This window comes from Microcebus murinus, chromosome 29 (assembly GCF_040939455.1).
Source record: "Microcebus murinus isolate Inina chromosome 29, M.murinus_Inina_mat1.0, whole genome shotgun sequence".
Taxonomy (NCBI): Eukaryota; Metazoa; Chordata; class Mammalia; order Primates; family Cheirogaleidae; genus Microcebus; species Microcebus murinus.
In genome coordinates this window covers 10,856,562-10,877,867 of record NC_134132.1, presented here as the reverse complement: position 1 = coordinate 10,877,867, position 21,306 = coordinate 10,856,562, and the positions used below count along the sequence as shown (strand labels likewise).

Sequence of the window (21,306 nt, the reverse complement as noted above, 5' to 3'; positions counted from 1 at the left end):
ACCAATATGAGTTTGAGTCCCTAATCTGTAAAATGGGGAGAAGATCCACCCCTATGGACTCCAACTGAAAACTGTGCAAAGGAAATTTCTGCGGTGCACTTTTTTTCTTTTAAAAAAAAGGACACACCAAATACAGATCAAGGTTACTATATGGTTCATTTTCAGTCAGTTGCAAGATTTACGTGTATATATGCATATGGCGGCTGCAGAAGTTTTCAAGGCTAAGAGCCAAAGATTTGGGGGCCAAGTTAAGTAGAAAACATTAGTTATATTTTCCTGAAATGGTTTTGATAAATTTAGTCAGACCCAGAAACAAACCACTTCCAAATTTAAGGACACACAACGCATAACATTTAAAATTCAGCTGGCATGTCCTTGTGTTTAAAATATCACTAGTTACCATGGGAAAGCTACAACATGGAGACTTTTAAGAAGTGAGAGAAAAATACCTTCCATCTAATTATACAAATCAGTGCACATTAACCATTGTCTTTTCCTATTTAGGATCTATGAGCAATTTTCTTCTTGTTGGACAATTACTGTTCCAGCTAGATGTGATTACCCTCAGTGTATTTCAGTACTTGATCATCAGATTCATCTTTAAAAAACCAAAAGCAAAAAAAAAACACCCTAAAATTCACAGTATGGACATCTCATCCCTAAAATGAACAAACAGATTAAAAACTGTTTAAATATTTTAAAAATTAAAATGCAGTATGAGAACTATTTTGGAGCTTCTCTTCCTAAACAATTATCCAACATATTTCATTTAAAAGTGAAGTGTTCACATTAGTTTGGATTTCTAACAGCATTTAATGGGATTCTTTATAAAAAATCATTTCTACATAAATTCTTACAAACAAGCGTACATTAAAATCCCCTCCCTCCAAAGGCTTAAATTGTTTCCCTTTTATTCTGCCCTCCCCCCACTTAGAACCCTCAAGAATGTGACTGTTGTACATACCGTCAGCAGAGAGGTGGGCATGACTTGAAAACGCTTTATCTATTTCTAGAAAAGCCAAGGTCAACACAGTTTCCAAGTCCTTCTCCTTAGGAAGCAAATCCCTTTGTGTGCAGGAAAAAAGAGCCGGAAAGAATAAATTTTACAACAGGTTTTTTTTTCTTCCAAGTCACCCTATCTAGTAGTTATTCTACGCGATGGACCTCAAGACTTCCTTGTCAGATGCTGACGGTTCACTGGTTAAGGAATGCTGATTGAGCATCCACTAAGCATCAGGCACCGTGATAAGCTTTTAAGGCCACAAAAATGAAAGCACGTGTCCTCCCGTCCTTAACCACTTGGGTACAGCGCTCACCGGCTGCGAAACCTTGCCAACAGCCAAAACCTTGCCCACAAACTGGCGAAATCTTGCCAACAGCCAAAACCTTGCCCACAAGCTGGCACTCACAGTCCGCACGATAGTTTGTGCTGTGCATTGACGATGAATCCGTTTTGCTCTTGTGTGATGAGGAAAGCTTGAAAGCACTGAAAGCTTGTTTTACTTTATAGGCAGCTTTACTTGTAATGTAAGTCCGAATAGGTAACATATACATATATGTTTTTATTAGGTTATATTTAAATGTTCACAATTTTATTTTGCTAAATGAAAAATTAGAAAAGTCATATCATGGCTGTCGGCTAAAGTCAATGCTCGGCTGTGCGCGTAGTCCACACTGGTACCAAAGTGGTTAGAGAATTAGTCCTCACTACCACAACCCTGAGACGTCAAGAGCTACATCACATTAACTTAAACCACTGAGTTACTTTTGTGGAATGAGATGAAATATGCATAAATCAACAATAAACAGTATAAATAACTATACCCAGGAAGGCAAGAAATAGTCATACAGTCATAACTCTGTCACATGTTTTCCTGTCAATTCTAGCAGTAATGTGATCTTTAAAAATGCATTAATAGGCTGGGCGCGGTGGCTCACACCTGTAATCCTAGCACTCTGGGAGGCCGAGGTGGGAGGACTGCTCGAGGTCAGGAGTTCGAAACCAGACTGAGCAAGAGTGAGACCCCGTCTCTACCATAAATAGAAAGAAATTAATTGGCCAACTAAAAATATATAGAAGAAATTAGCCGGGCACGGTGGCACATGCCTGTAGTCCCAGCTACTTGGGAGGCTGAGGTAGAAGGATCACCTGAGCCCAGGAGTTGGAGGTTGCTGTGAGCTAGGCTGATGCCAAGGCACTCACTCTAGCCCGAGCAACAGAAAGTGAGACTCTGTCTCAAAAAAATATACATATATATTAAAAAAAAAAAAAGAAAGGGGCCGGGCGCTGTGGCTCACGCCTGTAATCCTAGCTCTTGGGAGGCCGAGGCGGGCGGATTGCTCAAGGTCAGGAGTTCAAAACCAGCCTGAGCAAGAGCGAGACCCCGTCTCTACTATAAATAGAAAGAAATTAATTGGCCAACTGATATATATAAAAAAAAAAAAAAAAAATTAGCCAGGCATGGTGGCGCATGCCTGTAGTCCCAGCTACTCGGGAGGCTGAGGCAGGAGGATCGCTTGAGCCCAGGAGTTTGAGGTTGCTGTGAGCTAGGCTGACGCCACGGCACTCACTCTAGCCTGGGCAACAAAGCGAGACTCTGTCTCAAAAAAAAAAAAAAAAAAAAGAAAGAAAGAAATTAGCTAAAAATATTTAAAATACAGCAGCATGCATAAGCTTCACGGCAAAACGGAAATAAGAATAATGAATATAAGAATAAAAAAACAATTAAAATATCAAAAAAAACCCACAAGTGGCTGCATGAAGCCACTGGAGTATGGACATCTACACTGGTGGTCTCAGCTAAAGGGTGCAGTGCAAAGGGCAGGGTCTCAGTGCGGAGTGCATGCAAAGGGTCTCAGTGCAGAGTGCATGCAAAGGGTCTCAGTGCGGAGTGCATGCAAAGGGTCTCAGTGCGGAGTGCATGCAAAGGGTCTCAGTGCGGAGTGCATGCAAAGGGTCTCAGTGCGGAGTGCATGCAAAGGGTCTCAGTGCGGAGTGCATGCAAAGGGTCTCAGTGCGGAGTGCATGCAAAGGGTCTCAGTGCGGAGTGCATGCAAAGGGTCTCAGTGCAGAGTGCATGCAAGGGGTCTCAGTGCGGAATGTGGGGTCTCAGTGCAGAGTGCGGAGTGCGGGGTCTCAGTGCAGAGTGCATGCAAAGGGTGTCAGTGCGGAGTGCATGCAAAGGGTCTCAGTGCGGAGTGCATGCAAAGGGTCTCAGTGAGGAGTGCATGCAAAGGGTGTCAGTGCGGAGTGCGGGGTCTCAGTGCGGAGTGCGGAGTGCGGGGTCTCAGTGCAGAGTGCATGCAAAGGGTCTCAGTGCGGAGTGCGGGGTCTCAGTGCGGAGTGCGGGGTCTCAGTGAGGAGTGCATGCAAAGGGTCTCAGTGCGGAGTGCGGGGTCTCAGTGCAGAGTGCATGCAAAGGGTCTCAGTGCGGAGTGCAGGGTCTCAGTGCGGAGTGCGGGGTCTCAGTGCGGAGTGCCGGGGTCTCAGTGAAGAGTGCATGCAAAGGGTCTCAGTGCGGAGTGCAGGGTCTCAGTGCGGAGTGCAGGGTCTCAGTGCGGAGTGCGTGCAAAGGGTCTCAGTGTGGAGTGCGGGGTCTCAGTGCAGAGTGCGTGCAAAGGGTCTCAGTGCGGAGTGCGGGGTCTCAGTGCGGAGTGCGGGGTCTCAGTGCAGAGTGCATGCAAAGGGTCTCAGTGTGGAGTGCGGGGTCTCAGTGCGGAGTGCATGCAAAGGGTCTCAGTGTGGAGTGCAGGGTCTCAGTGCGGAGTGCTGGGTCTCAGTGCGGAGTGCATGCAAAGGGCGTCAGTGCGGAGCGCGGGGCAGGGCAGCGCGCGGCCGCGGGCGGGTGGCACGTACAGGATGCAGCGCTCCATGTGCGCGTGGCAGAAGTCTGCGGCCGCGGGCCCGCCGTGCCCGTCGTACACGGCGAAGCAGAGCACGTCGTCGGTGAGCCGCGCCACGCCGCAGCGGTCCTCGTTCTCGCGGCGCCGGCCGATGAGCGAGGCGCGGCCCACCCTCTGCAGGCTGAGCGCGGGGATGGGCCGGCCGTACTTGATGCTGGGCGGCAGCAGGATGGGCTCGTCGATGCGGTCGTCCCAGATGCCGAACGCGTCCCACGTGGCCGGGCGCCCGCTGCCGTCCGCGTCGAAGCGCGAGCGGCGGGGCCCGCAGGTGGACAGGTGGCGCGCGGGGACAGGGACCGGGACGGGGAGGGGGACGGGGACGCGCCGCCGGTCCTCCTGCCGCAGGCGGGACCCCAGCAGCACCCGGCGCCGCGCCTGGCCCCCGCCGCTCCGCACCAAGGTCATTAAGCCGGCGGTGGACATGCCGCGAGGACAAAGGCCGCGGTGGTGACCCGACGTCAGTGCAAGAGAAACGCTGCAGCTAGAGAGACGGGGACAGAGAGAGACACTCTTCATCAGTCCTTTTCAGTATAACTGCTATATCATCAGATTTTTATTTTTATTTTCTTTTTGAGACACAGTCTCCCTTTGTTACCCAGCCTCACTCACAGCAACCTCAGACTCCTGGGCTCAAGCGATCCTCCTGCCTCAGCCTCCCGAGTAGCTGGGACTACAGGCATGTGCCACCATGCCCGGCTAATTTTTTCTATATATATTAGTTGGCCAATTAATTTCTTTCTATTTATAGTAGAGACGGGGTCTCGCTCTTGCTCAGGCTGGTTTTGAACTCCTGACCTCAAAGCGATCCACCTGCCTCGGCCTCCCAGAGTGCTAGGATTACAGGCGTGAGCCACCGCGCCCGGCCTTCATCAGTCATTTTGAATATAACTGCTATATCATCAGATATTTTACCAAAAAATGAAGGCCATAGGGATTGGCTAGAAAAAAAAAAAAAAAAATATATATATATATATATATATATATATTTAGAAAAGATCCTTAAAAAATATATATATATATATATATTTTAAGGATCTTTTCTTTTTTATTTCAGCATATTCTGGGGATACAAATGTTAAGGTTATAAATATATATATTTATGTTACCTACTGGGTAGGCACCCAACAGCCTACTTCTAAGACCAAGTGTTTGAAAAATGAATTAATCTAGCTATCCTATGGACAGTGTTTAAATTCTGTAACAATCGGACAGCACATTTACATCTATAGAACATGTGCCCCTCGAACTTGAACCTGCAACCTTGGGGAGCTTGTTAAAAAAGGCAGATTCTCAGGCCGGGCGTGGTGGCTCATGCCTGTCATCCTAGCACTCTGGGAGGCCGAAGCTGGAGGATCGCTCAAGGTCAGGACCAGCCTGAGCAAGAGTGAGACCCCCGTCTCTACTAAAAAAGAAAAAATAGAAAGAAATTAATTGGCCAACTGAAAATATATAGAAAAAAATTAGCTGGCCGTGGTGGCGCGTGCCTGTAGTCCCAGCTACTGGGGAGGCTGAGGCAGGAGGATCGCTTGAGCCCAGGAGTTGGAGGTTGCTGTGAGTGAGGCTGATGAAATGGCACTCTAGCCTGGGCAACAGAGTGAGACTCTGTCTCAAAAAAAAAAAAGGCGGGGGGGCAGATTCTGATTCAGTCAGTGTGGGGTAGAGCCTGGGAGTCTGCATTTCTAACCATCTCCTTCGTGGTCTGAAAAGTGCTGGTCCGCAGGCTACAGTTTGAGTAGCAAGAACATAGCATACATCACTCATCAGTTTGTATTTCTTCTTATAAAAAAAAACAAAACAAAACATAGCATACATTACTCATCAGTTGGTATTTCTTCTTATAAAAAAGAACAAAAAAAAGAACATAGCATACATCACTCATCAGTTGGTATTTATAAAAAGAAAAAAAAAAAAAGAACACAGCATACAGGTGTAAATAGATAGTCTTCCCTTCTCTAACCCTAATGCTTGGAAGAAAAGCTAGGAGCAAATATTAACAATAGCAAAAGTCTCTTAAGAGAGAGAAATAAAAGAAAAAATAACTGGTTAATAGAATATTTATGATAGTTCTGAACCCAAACAGTGGTCAAGTTTGAGCAAAGATATACTGTGTAGGATCTAAGTTCTGTTTTAAGATTTCTCAACTTATTGAACTTTACATACGCTATTACCACGATGGATTAATGTAAATTGGTTCATGCCAACACCCCCACAGGCACCAAGATCAGCCAGTTCTGAGGCTTCCCTTGGTGGCAGACACCGTCCTGGGGAGGGTGTGTGGGTGTGTGACCTCAGGAATTTGGCAGTGGCTTTGTGACAAGCAGCCCAGATTCATGAGCAAGTGATCTATGCACTTACCCTACAGCCACGGCTCTCCTTTCCCCCATCCCGGCCACCTGCCCACTTTTGAGACTGTATTTCCTTCAAACTATGACTCTTCACCCCCCCACTTCTGGACCCCACCCCAAAACTCAACCCCCAAGCCTCTCTTGGCATGACAGGGTGTTTCCAGGGAGAATTCCTACACGCTTGCAGGAACTGTGTTTCTGGCAGTTTTCCATATAAATAAGATTCTAAGCAGAAAGGCACCTGCACGGTATTTTGTTTTGTTCCTTTATGAATTAAAAATAACTTGCAAAGGCCAGGGCGCGGTGGCTCACGCCTGTAATCCCAGCACCCTGGGAGGCCGAGGCGGGAGGACTGCTTGAGGTCATGAGTTGGAGACCAGCCTGAGCAAGAGGGAAACCCTCGTCTCTAATAAAAATAGAAAGAAATTAGCCAGACAACTAAAAATATATACAAAAAATGAGCCGGGCATGGTGGCGCATGCCTGTAGTCCCAGCTACTCGGGAGGCTGAGGCAGGAGGATCGCTTGAGCCCAGGAGTTGGAGGTTGCTGTGAGCTAGGCACCAGGGCACTGTAGCCCCGGGGAACAGAGTGAGGCTCTGTCTCAAAACTAAATAAATAAATAAAATAAATAAATAAATAAACAACTAAATAAATAAATAACTTGAAAAGAAGGCATAATGTTAAGATTTGATGATGCTGGGAGACAGTATACAGGTATTATATTAGTCTCAATTGTACGGTTGGATTATTTCATAATAAAAAAATGAGCCTGAAAAAAATTTTTCCTTCCAAAAGGCATAAACACACACACACACACACACACACACACACACACACAGAGCCCAGCTTGAAAGCATCAATGAGAAAATGCCTTACAGATTTCAAACAATCACTTTCAAATAAATTTTTGGAAATCAGCCTAGCTGTGTGTAGGGAGGGCTGTTATATCTTTCAGTGGGTAAAAGGGTCAAAAGAAAGGATGAGGTTCCAAAAAACATCCTTAGATATTTAAGCCATAAAAAATATATGAGCCCGGCATTCATGGAATTTAGAATAAAGATGGACATCAAAACAATGCATCATGAAAGACATTGGTATTTTAGCTAAGATCCTGGGTAGAAGGCTGAAATTCACTTTTTTTTTTTTTTTTTTTTGAGGCAGAGTCTCGCTTTGTTGCCCAGGCTAGAGTGAGTGCCGTGGCGTCAGCCTCGCTCACAGCGACCTCAGACTCCTGGGCTCAAGTGATCCTCCTGCCTCAGCCTCCAGAATTGCTGGAAGGCATGCACCACCATGCCCGGCTCATTTTTTCTATATGTATTAGTTGGCCAATGAATTTCTTTTTTTTTCTAGTAGAGATGGGGTCTCGCTCTTGCTCAGGCTGGTTTCGAACTCCTGACCTCGAGCAATCCGCCAGCCTTGGCCTCCCAGAGTGCTAGGATTACAGGCGTGAGCCACCACGCCCAGCCTGAAATTCACTTTTTTATAACACAATATTGGAGTGGGGGAGAGACAAAGCACCTCTGGTTATCAAAGAGAAGTAACATACTCCATTACAAAAAAAAAAGGTATTTGTTCCTTTGCTTTTTTTTTAAATTACTTTACTTATTTTTTCTAATTCTTTCAATAGCCCACTGAATAGGGTGATCTTTGCAATGTTCCTTTGCTTTTGATTGAAGGTTATATTTTATTTAGCAACAATATGTCAAATATAGGTGATGAATTGAGAAATTTCAAACTATAATGCAATTGAGCAGGTAATAAAGGCACTAAGTATTGATAGAGATAATTCCCAAAGCAGCTTAATACTACATAGAAAAAAAATGTAAATGCATACATCTATTAGAAAACATATTCATATTTGGAAAGTGAACTAGAAATTAGCAAAGTAGGCTGGGCGAGGTGGCTCAGGCCTGTAATCCTAGCACTCTGGGAGGCTGAGGTGGGTGGATCATTTGAGCTCAGGAGTTTGAAACCAGCCTGAGCAAGAGCGAGACCCCCATCTCTGCTAAAAATAGAAAGAAATTAATCGGCCAACTAAAATATATAAAAAATGAGCTGGGCATGGTGGGGCATGCCTGTAGTCCCAGCTACTTGGGGGGCTGAGGCAGGAGGATCGCTTGAGGCCAGGAGTTGGAGGTTGCTGTGAGCGAGGCTGACACCATGGCACTCTAGCCCAGGCAATGGAGTGAGACTCGGTCTCAAAAAAAAAAAAAAAACAAAAACAAAAGGAGAAAGAAATGAGCAAAGTACTATCCTTTGGCTTCTGTCTGAAGGCATGCAAGCCCTATTTAGCCTTGGGCTACTTTGCAAGTCATGCACCTACTTTAAACGAGAGTTCTGGAATTACAAACACATAAATATTAAGTACGTTTTTCTGCAGCTCTTCTAGTGTATTCTTGCCTATCTTTCCTCTCTCTGAATCCTCTGAAAACTTTTTTTTAAATGATAAAATATGGCCAGGCGTGGTGGCTCACGCCTGTAATCCTAGCACTCTGGGAGGCCGAGGCGGGAGGATTGATCGAGGTCAGAAGTTCGAAACCAGCCTGAGCAAGAGTGAGACCCCGTCTCTACTATAAATAGAAAGAAATTAATTGGCCAACTAAAATATATATATATAGAAAAAATGAGCCAGGCATGGTGGCGCATGCCTGTCGTCCCAGCTACTCAGGAGGCTGAGGCAGGAGGATCGCTTGAGGCCAGGAGTTGGAGGTTGCTGTGAGCTAGGCTGACACCACGGCACTCACTCTAGCCTGGGCAACAAAGTGAAACTCTGTCTCAAAAAACCAAACAAAACAAAGAAAAAAATGATAAAATGGAACTGCATTCTCAGCAGAGAACAAATCTCCACTGGAAACATTTTTAAAAACGAGATAAAATGCAAACCGGGCACAGTTTCTATAAGCCTGCATGGACTAAAATCAGTCATCCATCTGGCCTCCTTCCTCATGTATTATCTGCATAATCATCTCACTAAGTAAGCAGAACAGTCATAGGAAAACATTTACTTTAAGGCGTATTATTGGCAGAGATGAAATGTCACCCAGATTTATAGCTAATTTATCAAAAAACAAAGAAGGTCAGCATCACTTAAGCAAACAGGAAACATTAAGCGGTTTCATTTCCTTTTCCATTTGCAATATAACTCAATCCTACAACTCCTTTCCAGTTGCCAAGCAAACAATGCAAAGGCAACTGGTTTTCCCAAACTCAATAACTCTGAATTAAATCTGCACATCAACAAGTTTCCTCCAAAGCTTCAAAATGGGAATCTGCCACCATAGGCCCGACAGCTCTCCAGATGACCATGGAAATGACAATGCACTAACAGGCAAGGGGAGGAGAATTTGTGATTTGAAAAACCTTAAAAGAAAAAAAAGCAGGCCAGGCGCAGTGGCTCACACCTGTCATCCTAGCACTCTAGGAGGCCCAAGCGGGAGGATCGCTCAAGGTCAGAAGTTCAAAACCAGCCTGAGCAAGAGCAAGACCCCGTCTCTACTAAAAAAAATAGAAAGAAATTAATTGGCCAACTAATACATATAGAAAAAATTAGTCAGGCATAGTGGTCCATGCCTGTAGTCCCAGCTACTCAGGAGGCTGAGGCAGGAGGATTGCTTGAGCCCAGGAGTTTGAGGTTGCTGTGAGTTAGGCTGATGCCAAGGCACTCTAACCCAGGCAAAAGAGCCAGACTCTGTTCAAAAAAAAAAAATCAGAAGTTCGAGAAAAAAAGAACAATCAGTGTTCTCTATAACAAAAAAAGTGAGAACAAACTGACAAATACCTAAGAATTGTCTTCATTCTTCAGTTCAGTAATTATGAGCTGGGTTGAGTTTATCATTCTGCAAACTAAGAAAGGCAGCCAGAAATCTTTCTAAGTAGGCAGAGGAGATTTATGTCAATCTTTCAAACAGAAATGAAGGCTAGCTTATTTTTACAAACCATTTTGGCAATTATATTTAATCGTTTGAAGTCCAGGCATCTAAAAGGGAAGCAACAGTCTGGCAGGAGATTGCACTGGGATTTGAGAGATTTGAGTTCAACTGCTCATGAATATTGAAAGCAGGTCAAAGGGCATTTTCCTTCGTGATTTTAAGCACATACCAAAATTATTCAGGACTTCTAAAAATCAGCAATACAGAAATCTGCTTTGATTTCATCCCTGTAGAAAAAAAACATTTTAAGAAAATATTCCTGTCTGCCCATTATAAAGTGGCACTCAGGTATCTTATTTTTTAAAAATTTCCTGACAAAAATGGCCATTCAGAAGCACTTGAGTATCTCTGCATCAGAAACTTCCACAATGAAAACACACAGGAATTTTTAATATTCTTAAACCAAATATTTCCTTATCAACCAAAAAAACAAAACAAAACAAAACAAAAACAACCAATGGGTGCCAATAAACTCAAATGGTACGGAAACTTCCAGAAACTTCCAGAATGTATTTCAGCAAATTCGGACCCCAGTCCCTTCTTTATCAATACCCTGCTAAGAGAAAGTGAAAGAAAATGTAACTAGTCTAGCTGAGGGGGGGGGAAAAAGAAAACAAAACTCCCCAAAGAATCCCCCTCAGGTTTGATGTGAATTTGATGTTCAGATGTGTGGAAGGAGACAAGAACATCAGAGCAGTGGAAAAGCGCTCACTGCTCTGATTCCCTGGATTATCTCTTAAAACATGTTGGCTAAAATGTGCACAAGCCACAGAGCCCATTTCAAACCTGTAACTTTATTTTGCATTTTGAAAAGAATCTGGCTCTACATTCTACTGTCTGTCCCCTGCCCTTCTGCGCTACCCATTTCTGTCCCCTTTTCTCTAAAGATTCCAGATGGTCTGCGGTAAGTGACAAAGAATGCAAGGGGAAAAACAAAAACAAAAAAAAGCCATTTAGTTGGAACTCACACTACTCAAAGATTAGAAAACTAAGATAGGCCCCTGGAGCTTTCCAGACTCCAAATAAACGCCCCGGCTGTTTCCGCCTGGAGCTTCGTCCTTTGTCACCTCCAGTTCATTCTCTCATCTACAGAAAGCGGCTACTGACAAAAAAAAAAACAAAACAAAAAAACACGACACCGCCAGCCACTAGGCCTTGAGGTGACAGCGCTGTCCTGGCAAAGCCAGACCTCAAGGGGAAGCGGAGTCTCAGGATCGAAACCGGCCGGGGCTGCCCCGCGTCCTCCTCTCCGCCGGCCTCCGGGACGGCTCCCCTTTGGGGACCCCGGGCTCGGTCCCCGCTGGTGACAGATGCGAGGCCTGAGTGACGCCGGGCGCGGGGAACGCCCGCCGCGCCGTCTCCGCCGCCACCCCGGCGTCGCCGCGTCTCCCTCTGGCGTCCGCAGCATCCTCGCGTCCTAGTCCCCGGGGACCGGGCCCCGCGGGGCGTCGCTGAGGGGAACTGCGGGCCGCCTCCCTCCGTCCCTCGCTCCGCCCGCGCGATCCCCGCGCGGCACACGCCCCCCAGCCCGCGGTCAAGTTCAAGGCCGAGCGCCGTGGGGGCTGGGGAGCCCCGACCGCACTTCCCGTGCGCCCCGCGGGGGACGGCCCCGCGCCCGCCGACTCTGCCTCCTCGCGGGGACCGCCGGCACATAATAACGCCGCAAACGGCCGACGGGGACGGAAGACTCGCACGCTCGAGGCTCTTACCTGGTGATGCTTACGCCCCTGGACGTGTTTTAACTGGCTAACGGGGGACAGGAAGGGGACCTATCTCCGTCGGACAGTGAGGCTGCGTCCCCCGCGGTCCGCGATCGCCGCAGCACGCAGTCCCAGCGGCCGCCGCCTCGGTTGCCGGGAATGCGCGAGAACCGTCCGCCCCGCAGTCGGCCGGATGGGGAGGGGGCGGGCCGTTCCCGCTGACTGAGGGGCGCCCCGGCCAATCGGCGCGCGGCGAGGCGGCCCGCCCGCGCCCCGCCCCTCGGCGGCGGCCAATCGCGGATCCCGCCGGGAACGAGCCTCCGCGCGACGGCGACGGGGCCTCGCAGCAGACTCGGAGCCGCGCCCGCGAGCGACGTCCGCGCGGGCCAGTGGCTGCGGGCCAGTGGCGGCGCCCCACCCCCGCGAGGCGGCGCCCGGGCCGGACGGGGGGCGCGCCCGGGCGGGGCCGGGGCCGGGAGGCGCGGGGCCTCGCCGGCCGGGTGTCGCCTGCGCGGACAAGGCGGCGACACGGGGAACCCGAGAGGGGAAGGCCGGCTCTGCCTGCGCACAGAGCTCGGGAGACACGTGGCTGCGTCGCTGCGTCTTTGAAAAATTCGTTGCAGCGTTCCTCATGGCTGCACGGGCATCTGGTGATCCGTGGGGATTGTGCATGCATGCATGCATGCATGCATTCATTCATTCATTCATTCATTCATTCATTCATTCATTCATTCAACAAGTCTTTCTGTGTTTATTACGGGACATCTTTTTTTCTTTCTTTTTTTTTTTTTTTTAAGACAGAGTCTCCCTTTGTTGCCCAGGCTAGAGTGAGTGCGGTGGTGTCAGCCTCGCTCGCAGCAACCTCAGACTCCTGGGCTCAAGCGATCCTCCTGCCTCAGCCTCCCTCTCGAGTAGCTGGGACTACAGGCATGCGCCACCATGCCCGGCTAATTATTTCTATATATATTTTTAGTTGGCCAATTAATTTCTTTCCATTTATAGTACAGACAGGGTCTCGCTCTTGCTCAGGCTGGTTTCGAACTCCTGACTCCTGAGCAATCCGCCCGCCTCGGCCTCCCGGAGTGCTAGGATGACAGGCGTGAGCCACCGCGCCAGGCCTAGGGGACATCTTGTATATGCCAGGCACTTGCTAGGCCCTGGGGATTCGCTTCTGACCCAGACAGACATGCTAGCTGCCCTCGTTGAATTTGCAGCCTAACAGGGTGAGAAGAGAGAGAAAACCAACAAGTAAACAAGATCATGAAATAATAAATCATGTCAAGGGAGGAAACAGACAAGGTGCGGATATACAGGGGAATGGGGCGTTGATGACTTTAGCTAGGGCGGTTATATGAGAACTTTATAACGTGGCCTTTAAGTGGAGTCACTCATTCAGCCATGGAACCATTGTTGGTTCCATAATTCAATCGATGGATTGTTCTAGCAAGAGCCGACAGCACACAAGGTTCCTGAGATGGGAGAGATCAGCATCTTGGAAGAAGAGAAAGAAAACCAGTGTGGCTCTAGCCTAAGGAGGGAGAGGAAGAGCAGCATCCGGGAGGCAGAAGAGGCAGGCTGAGGCCTTGGAGTTTGCATGACATTTGTTTATTCTATAAAGGTCAAATCATTTTGGATAACTTATTTTGAATAAAGACCTGATCAAAGAGGCAGTGAAAAAAAAATAATAAAATAAAATTGAATGGGCCTCAGCAGAGGCTTTTGGAAGCAAAGGAATGAAAGAATCTGGTTTAGATTTTACATCACGTTGGTTAACGTACATAGAACAGGTAGAACAGGCCACTGGGAGATCGGTTAGGAGAATTTGGCAGATGCGATTTAATCTGGGAGAAGAGATGGATTAAACTACGGTGATTGAACGGACGGCCTTGCAAAAATAACAGGAAAATACCAAATACCGAAATGTACTAGGAACAGTTAAAGATCAATCCTATGGCAAACAAACGGGCACCCCGAGGAAGTTCTGTTTTGCCCAACTTCTGCAAAGAGTGGAGACCGGAGAAGAGATGTAAATCTTTCTCTTTAAAAAAAAATTTTTTTTTTTGAGAATCTGCTTTTGCAGAGTTTCTGAGTAACCTGCAGGAGAACAGGCTACAGCCTCAACCATATCAGCAGGGCAGAGTCACATCTCGTGAGACAATACCCTCTCCCGGGAAAGGTGGGGACAACAACTTGGACTTTGACATCAACTGACAGCTACCACTATTGTTTTTCTCTTTGTCCCCCTTAAAATCATCCAGCTCTGGCACTGCCCCCCTTTCTGTTTCTTTGGGATGCTACACAATCTCCCTGCTCTCTCTCCCTTTCCTCTCTCACTCTCATTCTCTCTGTCCTTCTAAAAAGATAAAATAAACTTGACTTGTATATATCCTGATCTCTTCGTGAGAAACATTCCTACACCCGGGCTGTGAACACCTGTTGGCCTTGCTACCCCAGTAGCAATATCACTGAACATAAAGAAAAGCAGAGTGATTAGAGATTTTAAAGGTAAATGATTAACTTGTTTTGATGGTTTAGGTATTCTGGTCATGGGACAACTCTTTTTAATCCACTGCATTTCACCATCTGGTTAGAGAGTGACTCTCCACATCAATGGCTCACAAATTCTAGTAGTGACCTTCAGGATTATTATGTTGGACTGACATTGAATTTTCATAGTGTGAACCAAAATAAAATTTTAAGGTTCACCCCCACCGGCTGACCAAATGGATCCCCTCGTGGCCAAAGGAATATCCTAAAACTAAATTGTCTGCCAAAAGGAGGGAGGTCAGGCCAGGCGTGGTGGCTCACGCCTGTAAACCTAGCTGTCTGGGAGGCTGAGGTGGGAGGATCGATCAGGGTCAGGAGTTCGAGACCAGCTTGAGCAAGAGTGAGACCCCCCCCATCTTTACTAAAAAAATGGAAAGAAATTAATTGGCCAACTAAAAATACATATAGAAAAAATTAGCCGGGCATGGTGGCGCATGCCTGTAGTCCCAGCTACTTGGGAGGCTGAGGCAATAGGATTGCTTGAGCCCAGGAGTTGGAGGTTGCTGTGAGCGAGGCTGACGCCATGGCACTCTAGCCAGGCAACAGAGTGAGACTCTGTTTCAAAAAAAGAAAAAGAAAAAAAAGGAGGGAGGTCAGACATGCCTCATCATGCCCCCTCCCTTCTTGGAGACCTCCTTTATAACCCACTAACAGGCCTAAGGGTATGCAAGACACACCTGCAGCTCCTCAATTTGCACAACAAATCTATCAGGTGGCTTGTCTGGGATAAGAGCTCCTTATGTTAAAACATTCCAAAGCTTTAGACAAAGCTTCATGTCTTTAACCAATTCCAAGCCAAAGAATCTTTAAACCCACCTGTAAGCCCTGTTTCCCCCCACCTCTGCTTCCAGATGTCCCACCTTTTTGGGCCAAGCCAATGTCTGCCTCCCCCATATGGATTTATGACTTTACCTGTAACCCCTGTCTCCCTGAAATGTATAAAACTAAACTGTAACCCAGCCACAGCGAGTCCACTTCCTCAAGGCTTCTTGGGAGTGGCTCCGGGTCATGGTCCTCAAATTGCGCTCAGAATAAACTTCTTTCAAATATTTCAGAGTTTGGATTTTTCCATCCACAATAGGCTTTCTGGAATTTTCTTTCTTTTTTTTTTTTTTTAACTTTTTATTGAAATATACCTACAGAAAAGTGCACGTATCCCAAGTGTACACAGCTCAATGAATTTTCGCAGACTGAACACACTTTTGTTGCCAGCACCCAGATCAAGAGAGAGAACATTATTAACACCTGGGAACCCCACCAACCTGCCTTCCACCCACTGTCTCCTTAAGAGGTAGCCTGACTTTCAACAACATAGTTTTGGCCGGGTGCGGTGGCTCACGCCTGTAATCCTAGCACTCTGGGAGGCTGAGGCTGGAGAATCACTCAAGGTCAGGAGTTCGAAACCAGCTCTGAGAAAGAGCAAGACCCGGTCTCTACTAAAAATAGAAAGAAATTAATGGGCCAACTAAAAATATATAGAAAACATTAGCCGGGCATGGTGCACATGCCTGTAGTCCCAGCTACTTGGGAGGCTGAGGCAGGAGGATCGCTTGAGCCCGGGATTTTGAGGTTGCTGTGAGCTAGGCTGACGCCACGGCACTCTAGCCCGGGCAACAGAGTGAGACCCTGTCTACCTTTCTACTTGGTATATAAAAAATCATAAAGTATGCATTCTTTTGTCTTTGCCCTCGTTATGCTTGTGATATTCTTCCATATTGTTGCACATATTTATAGATCATCCATTTATTTTTCCATTCTGTGAATATCCCATAATTTATGAATTCATTCTTCTGATGGGCATTAAGGTAGTTTGTAATTTGAAGCTATTATAGATAGTGCCACAATGAACATTCTAGTATATATCTTTTGGTGATGGCGTTTTCTTTTGATGGAGCATTTTGGAAGCTGAGTTACAATTAAGTTTTTTAAAAAATCTGTTCATTCATAACGTAGTACCATGTACTGTAGTATCTCAGGCATGTGGACCGAAGTCTGGTGCAAATAATGACTTTCATAAACATAAGAATTTTTGGCAACAGGAAGGAACTGTTGACGTGTGAAATATTTTGAATTATCCTTGCAGCTTTGACCTTCTTTATAAGCACTTGCAAACTGCATGCCCAGTATCTGAGAACATCGTGATATTGCCACATTCTTTTACTATAACAGACTACAATCCACACTCAGGCTGTCCTGAAAAATATCTTTGATACTAATACAGTCCTTGGAATTACCTTTGAAAACCATGCCATTTCACACCCCACCACTGCTCATTAACAATAAAGTTAGCAGTTTACTTCTTGTGAATTATACGCTTCTGCTTTTTGAATTTCTGAAACACAGCTAAATATACTACAAAAAGAATTCATCACAGCCGGGCGAGGTGGCTCATGCCTGTAATCCTAGCACTCTGGGAGGCTGAGGCAGACGGATTGCTCGAGGTCAGGAGTTCGAAACCAGCCTGAGCAAGAGTGAGACCCCATCTCTGCTATAAATAGAAAGAAATGAATTGGCCAACTAATATATAGAGGAAAAAGTTAGCTGGGCATGGTGGCGTGTGCCTGTAGTCCCAGCTACTTGGGAGGCTGAGGCAGGAGGATTGCTTGAGCCCAGGAGTTTGAGGTTGCTGTGAGCGAGGCTGATGCCATGGCACTCTAGCCTGGGCAACAGAGTGAGACTCTGTCTCAAAAAAAAAAAAAAAAAGAACTCATCACGAGGCTGAATTGGCACGACAGATCACTGCACAATGTCCAAAAGAATCAAGTGGATAGAGCACTCCATAGCTTCATTGAGTTGAGCTCCTTTATTTTTCAGTTTATATTTTATTTAATTAATTAATTATTATTATTTTTTAGAGACAGAGTCTTCCAATGTTGTTCAGGCTGGAGAGCAGCAACCATTCACAAGCATGATTATAGCACTCTACAGTCTTGAACTCCTGGGTTCAAGTGATCTTCCTGCCTCACTGGAGTAGCTGGGACTATAGCTGTATTTCCCCATACCCAGCACGCTTTATATTTTAAAGAATTGAACCAATTGCTGAAAACCAGTGGCTATCAGGAAATTATACCCAAAACATATCAGAGGGCTTCTGACAGGTGTGGGGGCTTATAAAATAAAAAGTGAGGATCTATGAGTCTTGAATAAGCCATTCGAGATTTAGGCTAATGAAACACTAGAATTCTACCTATTTTCCTGGTTAGTTACCAATCCTTCTGGGAACCAAAACTGTGCAATAATGAATTGATAATTATATTAATATTCACTAATGAATAATTAGTTTCTTGTTAAAAAAAATTGGAGATGGATATTTTTGTATACTCAGAATCAGCAATTCTTCAGGTAAATATCTGCATGCTACTTTTGGCCCCATGCCTAAAACATGGTCTTGTGATCCTAGGATGTATTTTTCCACAGTTCAGCTTGTTCTGTCCTAAATTGCCAGCCCAGATGTCCCTTCTCTGTGTGACTAGGATAATTGCCAAAACACTGACATAAAGAATTTTTCAATCTTGTCCTCAGACCCAATTAAACTTGCAGCAATTATTTTATTTTAAAATATGATTGTCTCTTCCTCCCAACCCTGCATAATTTATCTCTACTCACATGTAACAAATAAAATCTGATTAGCAGCAGTGGGACAGAGATGTGAATTATCTTTCCATTTCCATCTCTGATTATTTGACTGTTATTCTACTTGAAATATTTATTCAAGCTCTTAATTTCACTAAGCATCACTTTCTCATCCGAGCTATTGTGAGGGCAATTGCATTTTGAAAATTCATTTTGTAAGAATCGTTATAAACAAAATTGCATTTTGTTATTTAAACCACAAAAGCTCAAAATCAAGAAATGAAGCATGATAGTCATTAGCAGCGCTGTTTGCCAAATATCTCCTGCCCTCCATCACCCAGGTTGTTCCTGGCCCCCTTGTGGGTGGGGTCAGGGGAGGGCACACCTGTGCCTAGTTCCACTTTCAATGACTTGTGAGTGGAAGTGACAGGGTCATTTCTGAGTTTGAGCATCTCATGTCTCAATGCAAGACCATCCAAGGCTCACTTTCCCCGGCCGCTGCAACCAACGATGTTCCAGTTGATGGCTCCTTCAGTCTGGGTCCCTGAATGACTATGAACAAGACGATCCTGCTGCCAGCCTACGACAGCCATGTGGCATGAGCCAGAAACAAACCTTTGTTGTTTTAAGATGCTATTTTGGTTGGGCGTGGTGGCTCATGCCTGTAATCCTAGCACTCTGGGAGGCTGGGGTGGGAGGATTGCTCGAGGTCAGGAGTTCAAAACCAGCCTGAGCCAGACCCTGTCTCTACTATAAATAGAAGGAAATTAATTGCCCAACTAAAAATATATATACAAAAAATTAGCCGAGCATGGTGGCACATGCCTGTAGTCCCAGCTACTCGGGAGGCTGAGGCAGGAGGATCGCTTGAGCCCAGGAGTTTGAGGTTGCTGTGAGCTAGGCTGACGCCACGTCACTCTGTCACTCTAGTCTGGGCAACAGAGTGAGACCCTGTCTCAAAAAAAAAAAAAAAAATTGAGAGGGGCAAAGGGAGACAATACACATATATCTAAGTATGATGAATGCAATAACTGGAGAAGTGTGTATATATATATATAGTGCTATTATTCAGTTGTTGAATATGATATGAGGCTACCAAGAAAAAAATGGAGAAAGAGAAAACAAATTTTTAAATCTTTCTTTTTTGAGATCTGGGATCTTGCTATATTGTCCAGGCAAGTTTCTAACTCTTTTTTTTTTTTTTTCCACTTTGTTTCCTAGGCTAGAGTGCCATGGCATCAGCCTAGCTCATAGCAACCTCCAACTCCTGGGCTCAAGCAATCCTCCTGCCTCAGCCTCCCGAGTAGCTGGGACTACAGCATGCCTGGCTCATTTTTTCTACATATATTTTAGTTGGTTGATTAATTTTCTTATATTTTAGTAGAGATGGGGTCTTGCTCTTGCTCAGGCTGGTTTTGAACTCCTGACCTTGAGCGATCCTCCCGCCTCGGCCTCCCAAAGTACTAGGATCACAGGCGTGAGCCACCCCACCCAGCCTATTATTCAGTTTTTGAATATTATGTGAGGCTACCAAGAAAAAAATGGAAAAAGAGAAAAACAATGTTTAACTCTTTTTCTTTTTTAAGATCTGGGGTCTTTTTTTTTTTTTTACACAGAAGGACACATGCACTCTTATTTCTTAGCTCTGTCTACCAAAAAGGCCTAAGAAACAACGAACGATTCAGTAGCAATAAGTACCCCTAGTAGGTAATCTCTAAACACTTTTTTCCCACTAACGTAACCAGAATTTCTTGGAAAAGCAGCTGATTCCAAGTCCAAAGCAAAAAATGTACAATTAAACCCGGAGCACTGTTTCCTAAGAAAAAAGGAAGCTTTCAAAGACTACTGTGATTATAACAAAAGGACCAAGGAACAAACTTGAAGAAGCTTTTATTTTTATTATTATTATTTTATTTATCATTTTTATTATTTATTATTTATTTATTATTTTTATTATTATTATTTATTATTATTATTTTTTTATAGAGGGGTCCCACTCTTGTTCAGGATCTCAAACTCCTGGGCTCAAACCATCCTCTCACCTCAGCCTCCCAAAGAGCTGGGATTACAGGCATGAGCCACCACGCCCAGCCTCTGAAAAAGCTTTTGACAGGCCAAAGATGGACTAATTTAAGCTATCAATAAAAAAAGAGTAAGATCTGGGGTCTTGCTATGTTGTCCAGGCATGCTTCTAACTCTTAAGAAGTATGTTGAAAACACAGAAAATATACTTTACATTTGAGTCTGGAGGCCATTAGGGCTCCAACACTGGTTTTGACCAATCTGGGTCCTCAGGCGAGTAACAAACTCCCCTGTGCCTTGCTTCATCATCTGTACAAGTAGCACTAAATATAGCCTGTGCCGGCTGACTTACATAATTGCTGCAAGAACCCAATTAGGTAGAGAATATCTCACCCATCATAATAAGCAGTGTTATTATTCTTTGAAGATTTTACGATGCATTGAAGAAGCCTATAAAAAAATAATGAAAACACTTGGAAACCCCATTAAGCAACATATAAACAAATTGGAATTAATCTCGTACCTTCTAGCTGTGGGAAATGGTACAGAAGGACACAGTGAAAATGTTACGTTCGATAAGCTAAAACTCAGTGTTTATTGCCAAGCAACTAACATTTGCCAATGCAGTGCTGTCAGTATATGGCTGAAACGGTCCACAAATTCCCTTGTAATCCTCAGAAAGAATACTCAATGCATATTTTTCTCATCAGTAGAATGAAGTGAATGCATGAATATCTAGTTTCATGCACGAGGATAACGACACAAAAATGCACAAAAATGTTGGAAATGATATCTCATTTTGAAACTCATTGCTCTCTTCTGAGCTTCATTTAGATTAGAGTTTGACAAGTCAAGGTAACATTGTAAGACATGATGAAAGGCATGTTTGTCACCGACTGCCAAGCGACCAAGCCCATGATTTCATTGGCCTGTGCAAACACACCTCCTTGTTTTTTACACAGTGGGTGTTGGTGCTGAACTGATTTTCTATTGGTCAGTTTCTCTTCCAAAGGCAAAAAAGAAGGTATTATCTTTCCAGCTAATTAGCATACTCTGGGAAAGTTACCAACTGTGTTTCTACTCCCTAGCGGTGTTAAATATAGACTTTAAAACTGGGTTAGTTTTATAAGGTATTTTGGCTTCAATGGATCTAGGTTTTATGCACAAAAATATTCCATGAAAAGTTTTGAAATTCAAATAAACGAATAGCATATCATGGTTATGCTACGAAAAGTATGCAAAAGATATATATATTTTTTTTTTTTTTTTTTTTTTTTGAGATAGAG

At 45.0% G+C, this 21,306-nt stretch overlaps 1 protein-coding gene across 2 annotated transcripts in view; it reads right to left on the bottom strand.

Annotated features, from left to right (window-relative positions):
* Positions 1-12,092, bottom strand: part of PPM1K (protein phosphatase, Mg2+/Mn2+ dependent 1K) — a 31,219-nt gene extending 19,127 nt beyond the window's left edge. Inside the window, exons 1-3 of one of the 2 annotated variants that reach the window (XM_075998708.1) lie at positions 11,888-12,092; positions 3,857-4,384; positions 965-1,065 (exon numbers count right to left, since the gene is read on the bottom strand). In XM_075998708.1, coding sequence (XP_075854823.1) covers positions 965-1,065; positions 3,857-4,326 — 571 coding nt within the window. In that variant the 5' untranslated portion in view covers positions 4,327-4,384; positions 11,888-12,092. The remainder of the gene's footprint in view (positions 1-964; positions 1,066-3,856; positions 4,385-11,887) is intronic. The other variant, XM_075998707.1, reaches the window with a different exon arrangement.
* Between the last annotated feature and the right edge of the window lie 9,214 nt (positions 12,093-21,306).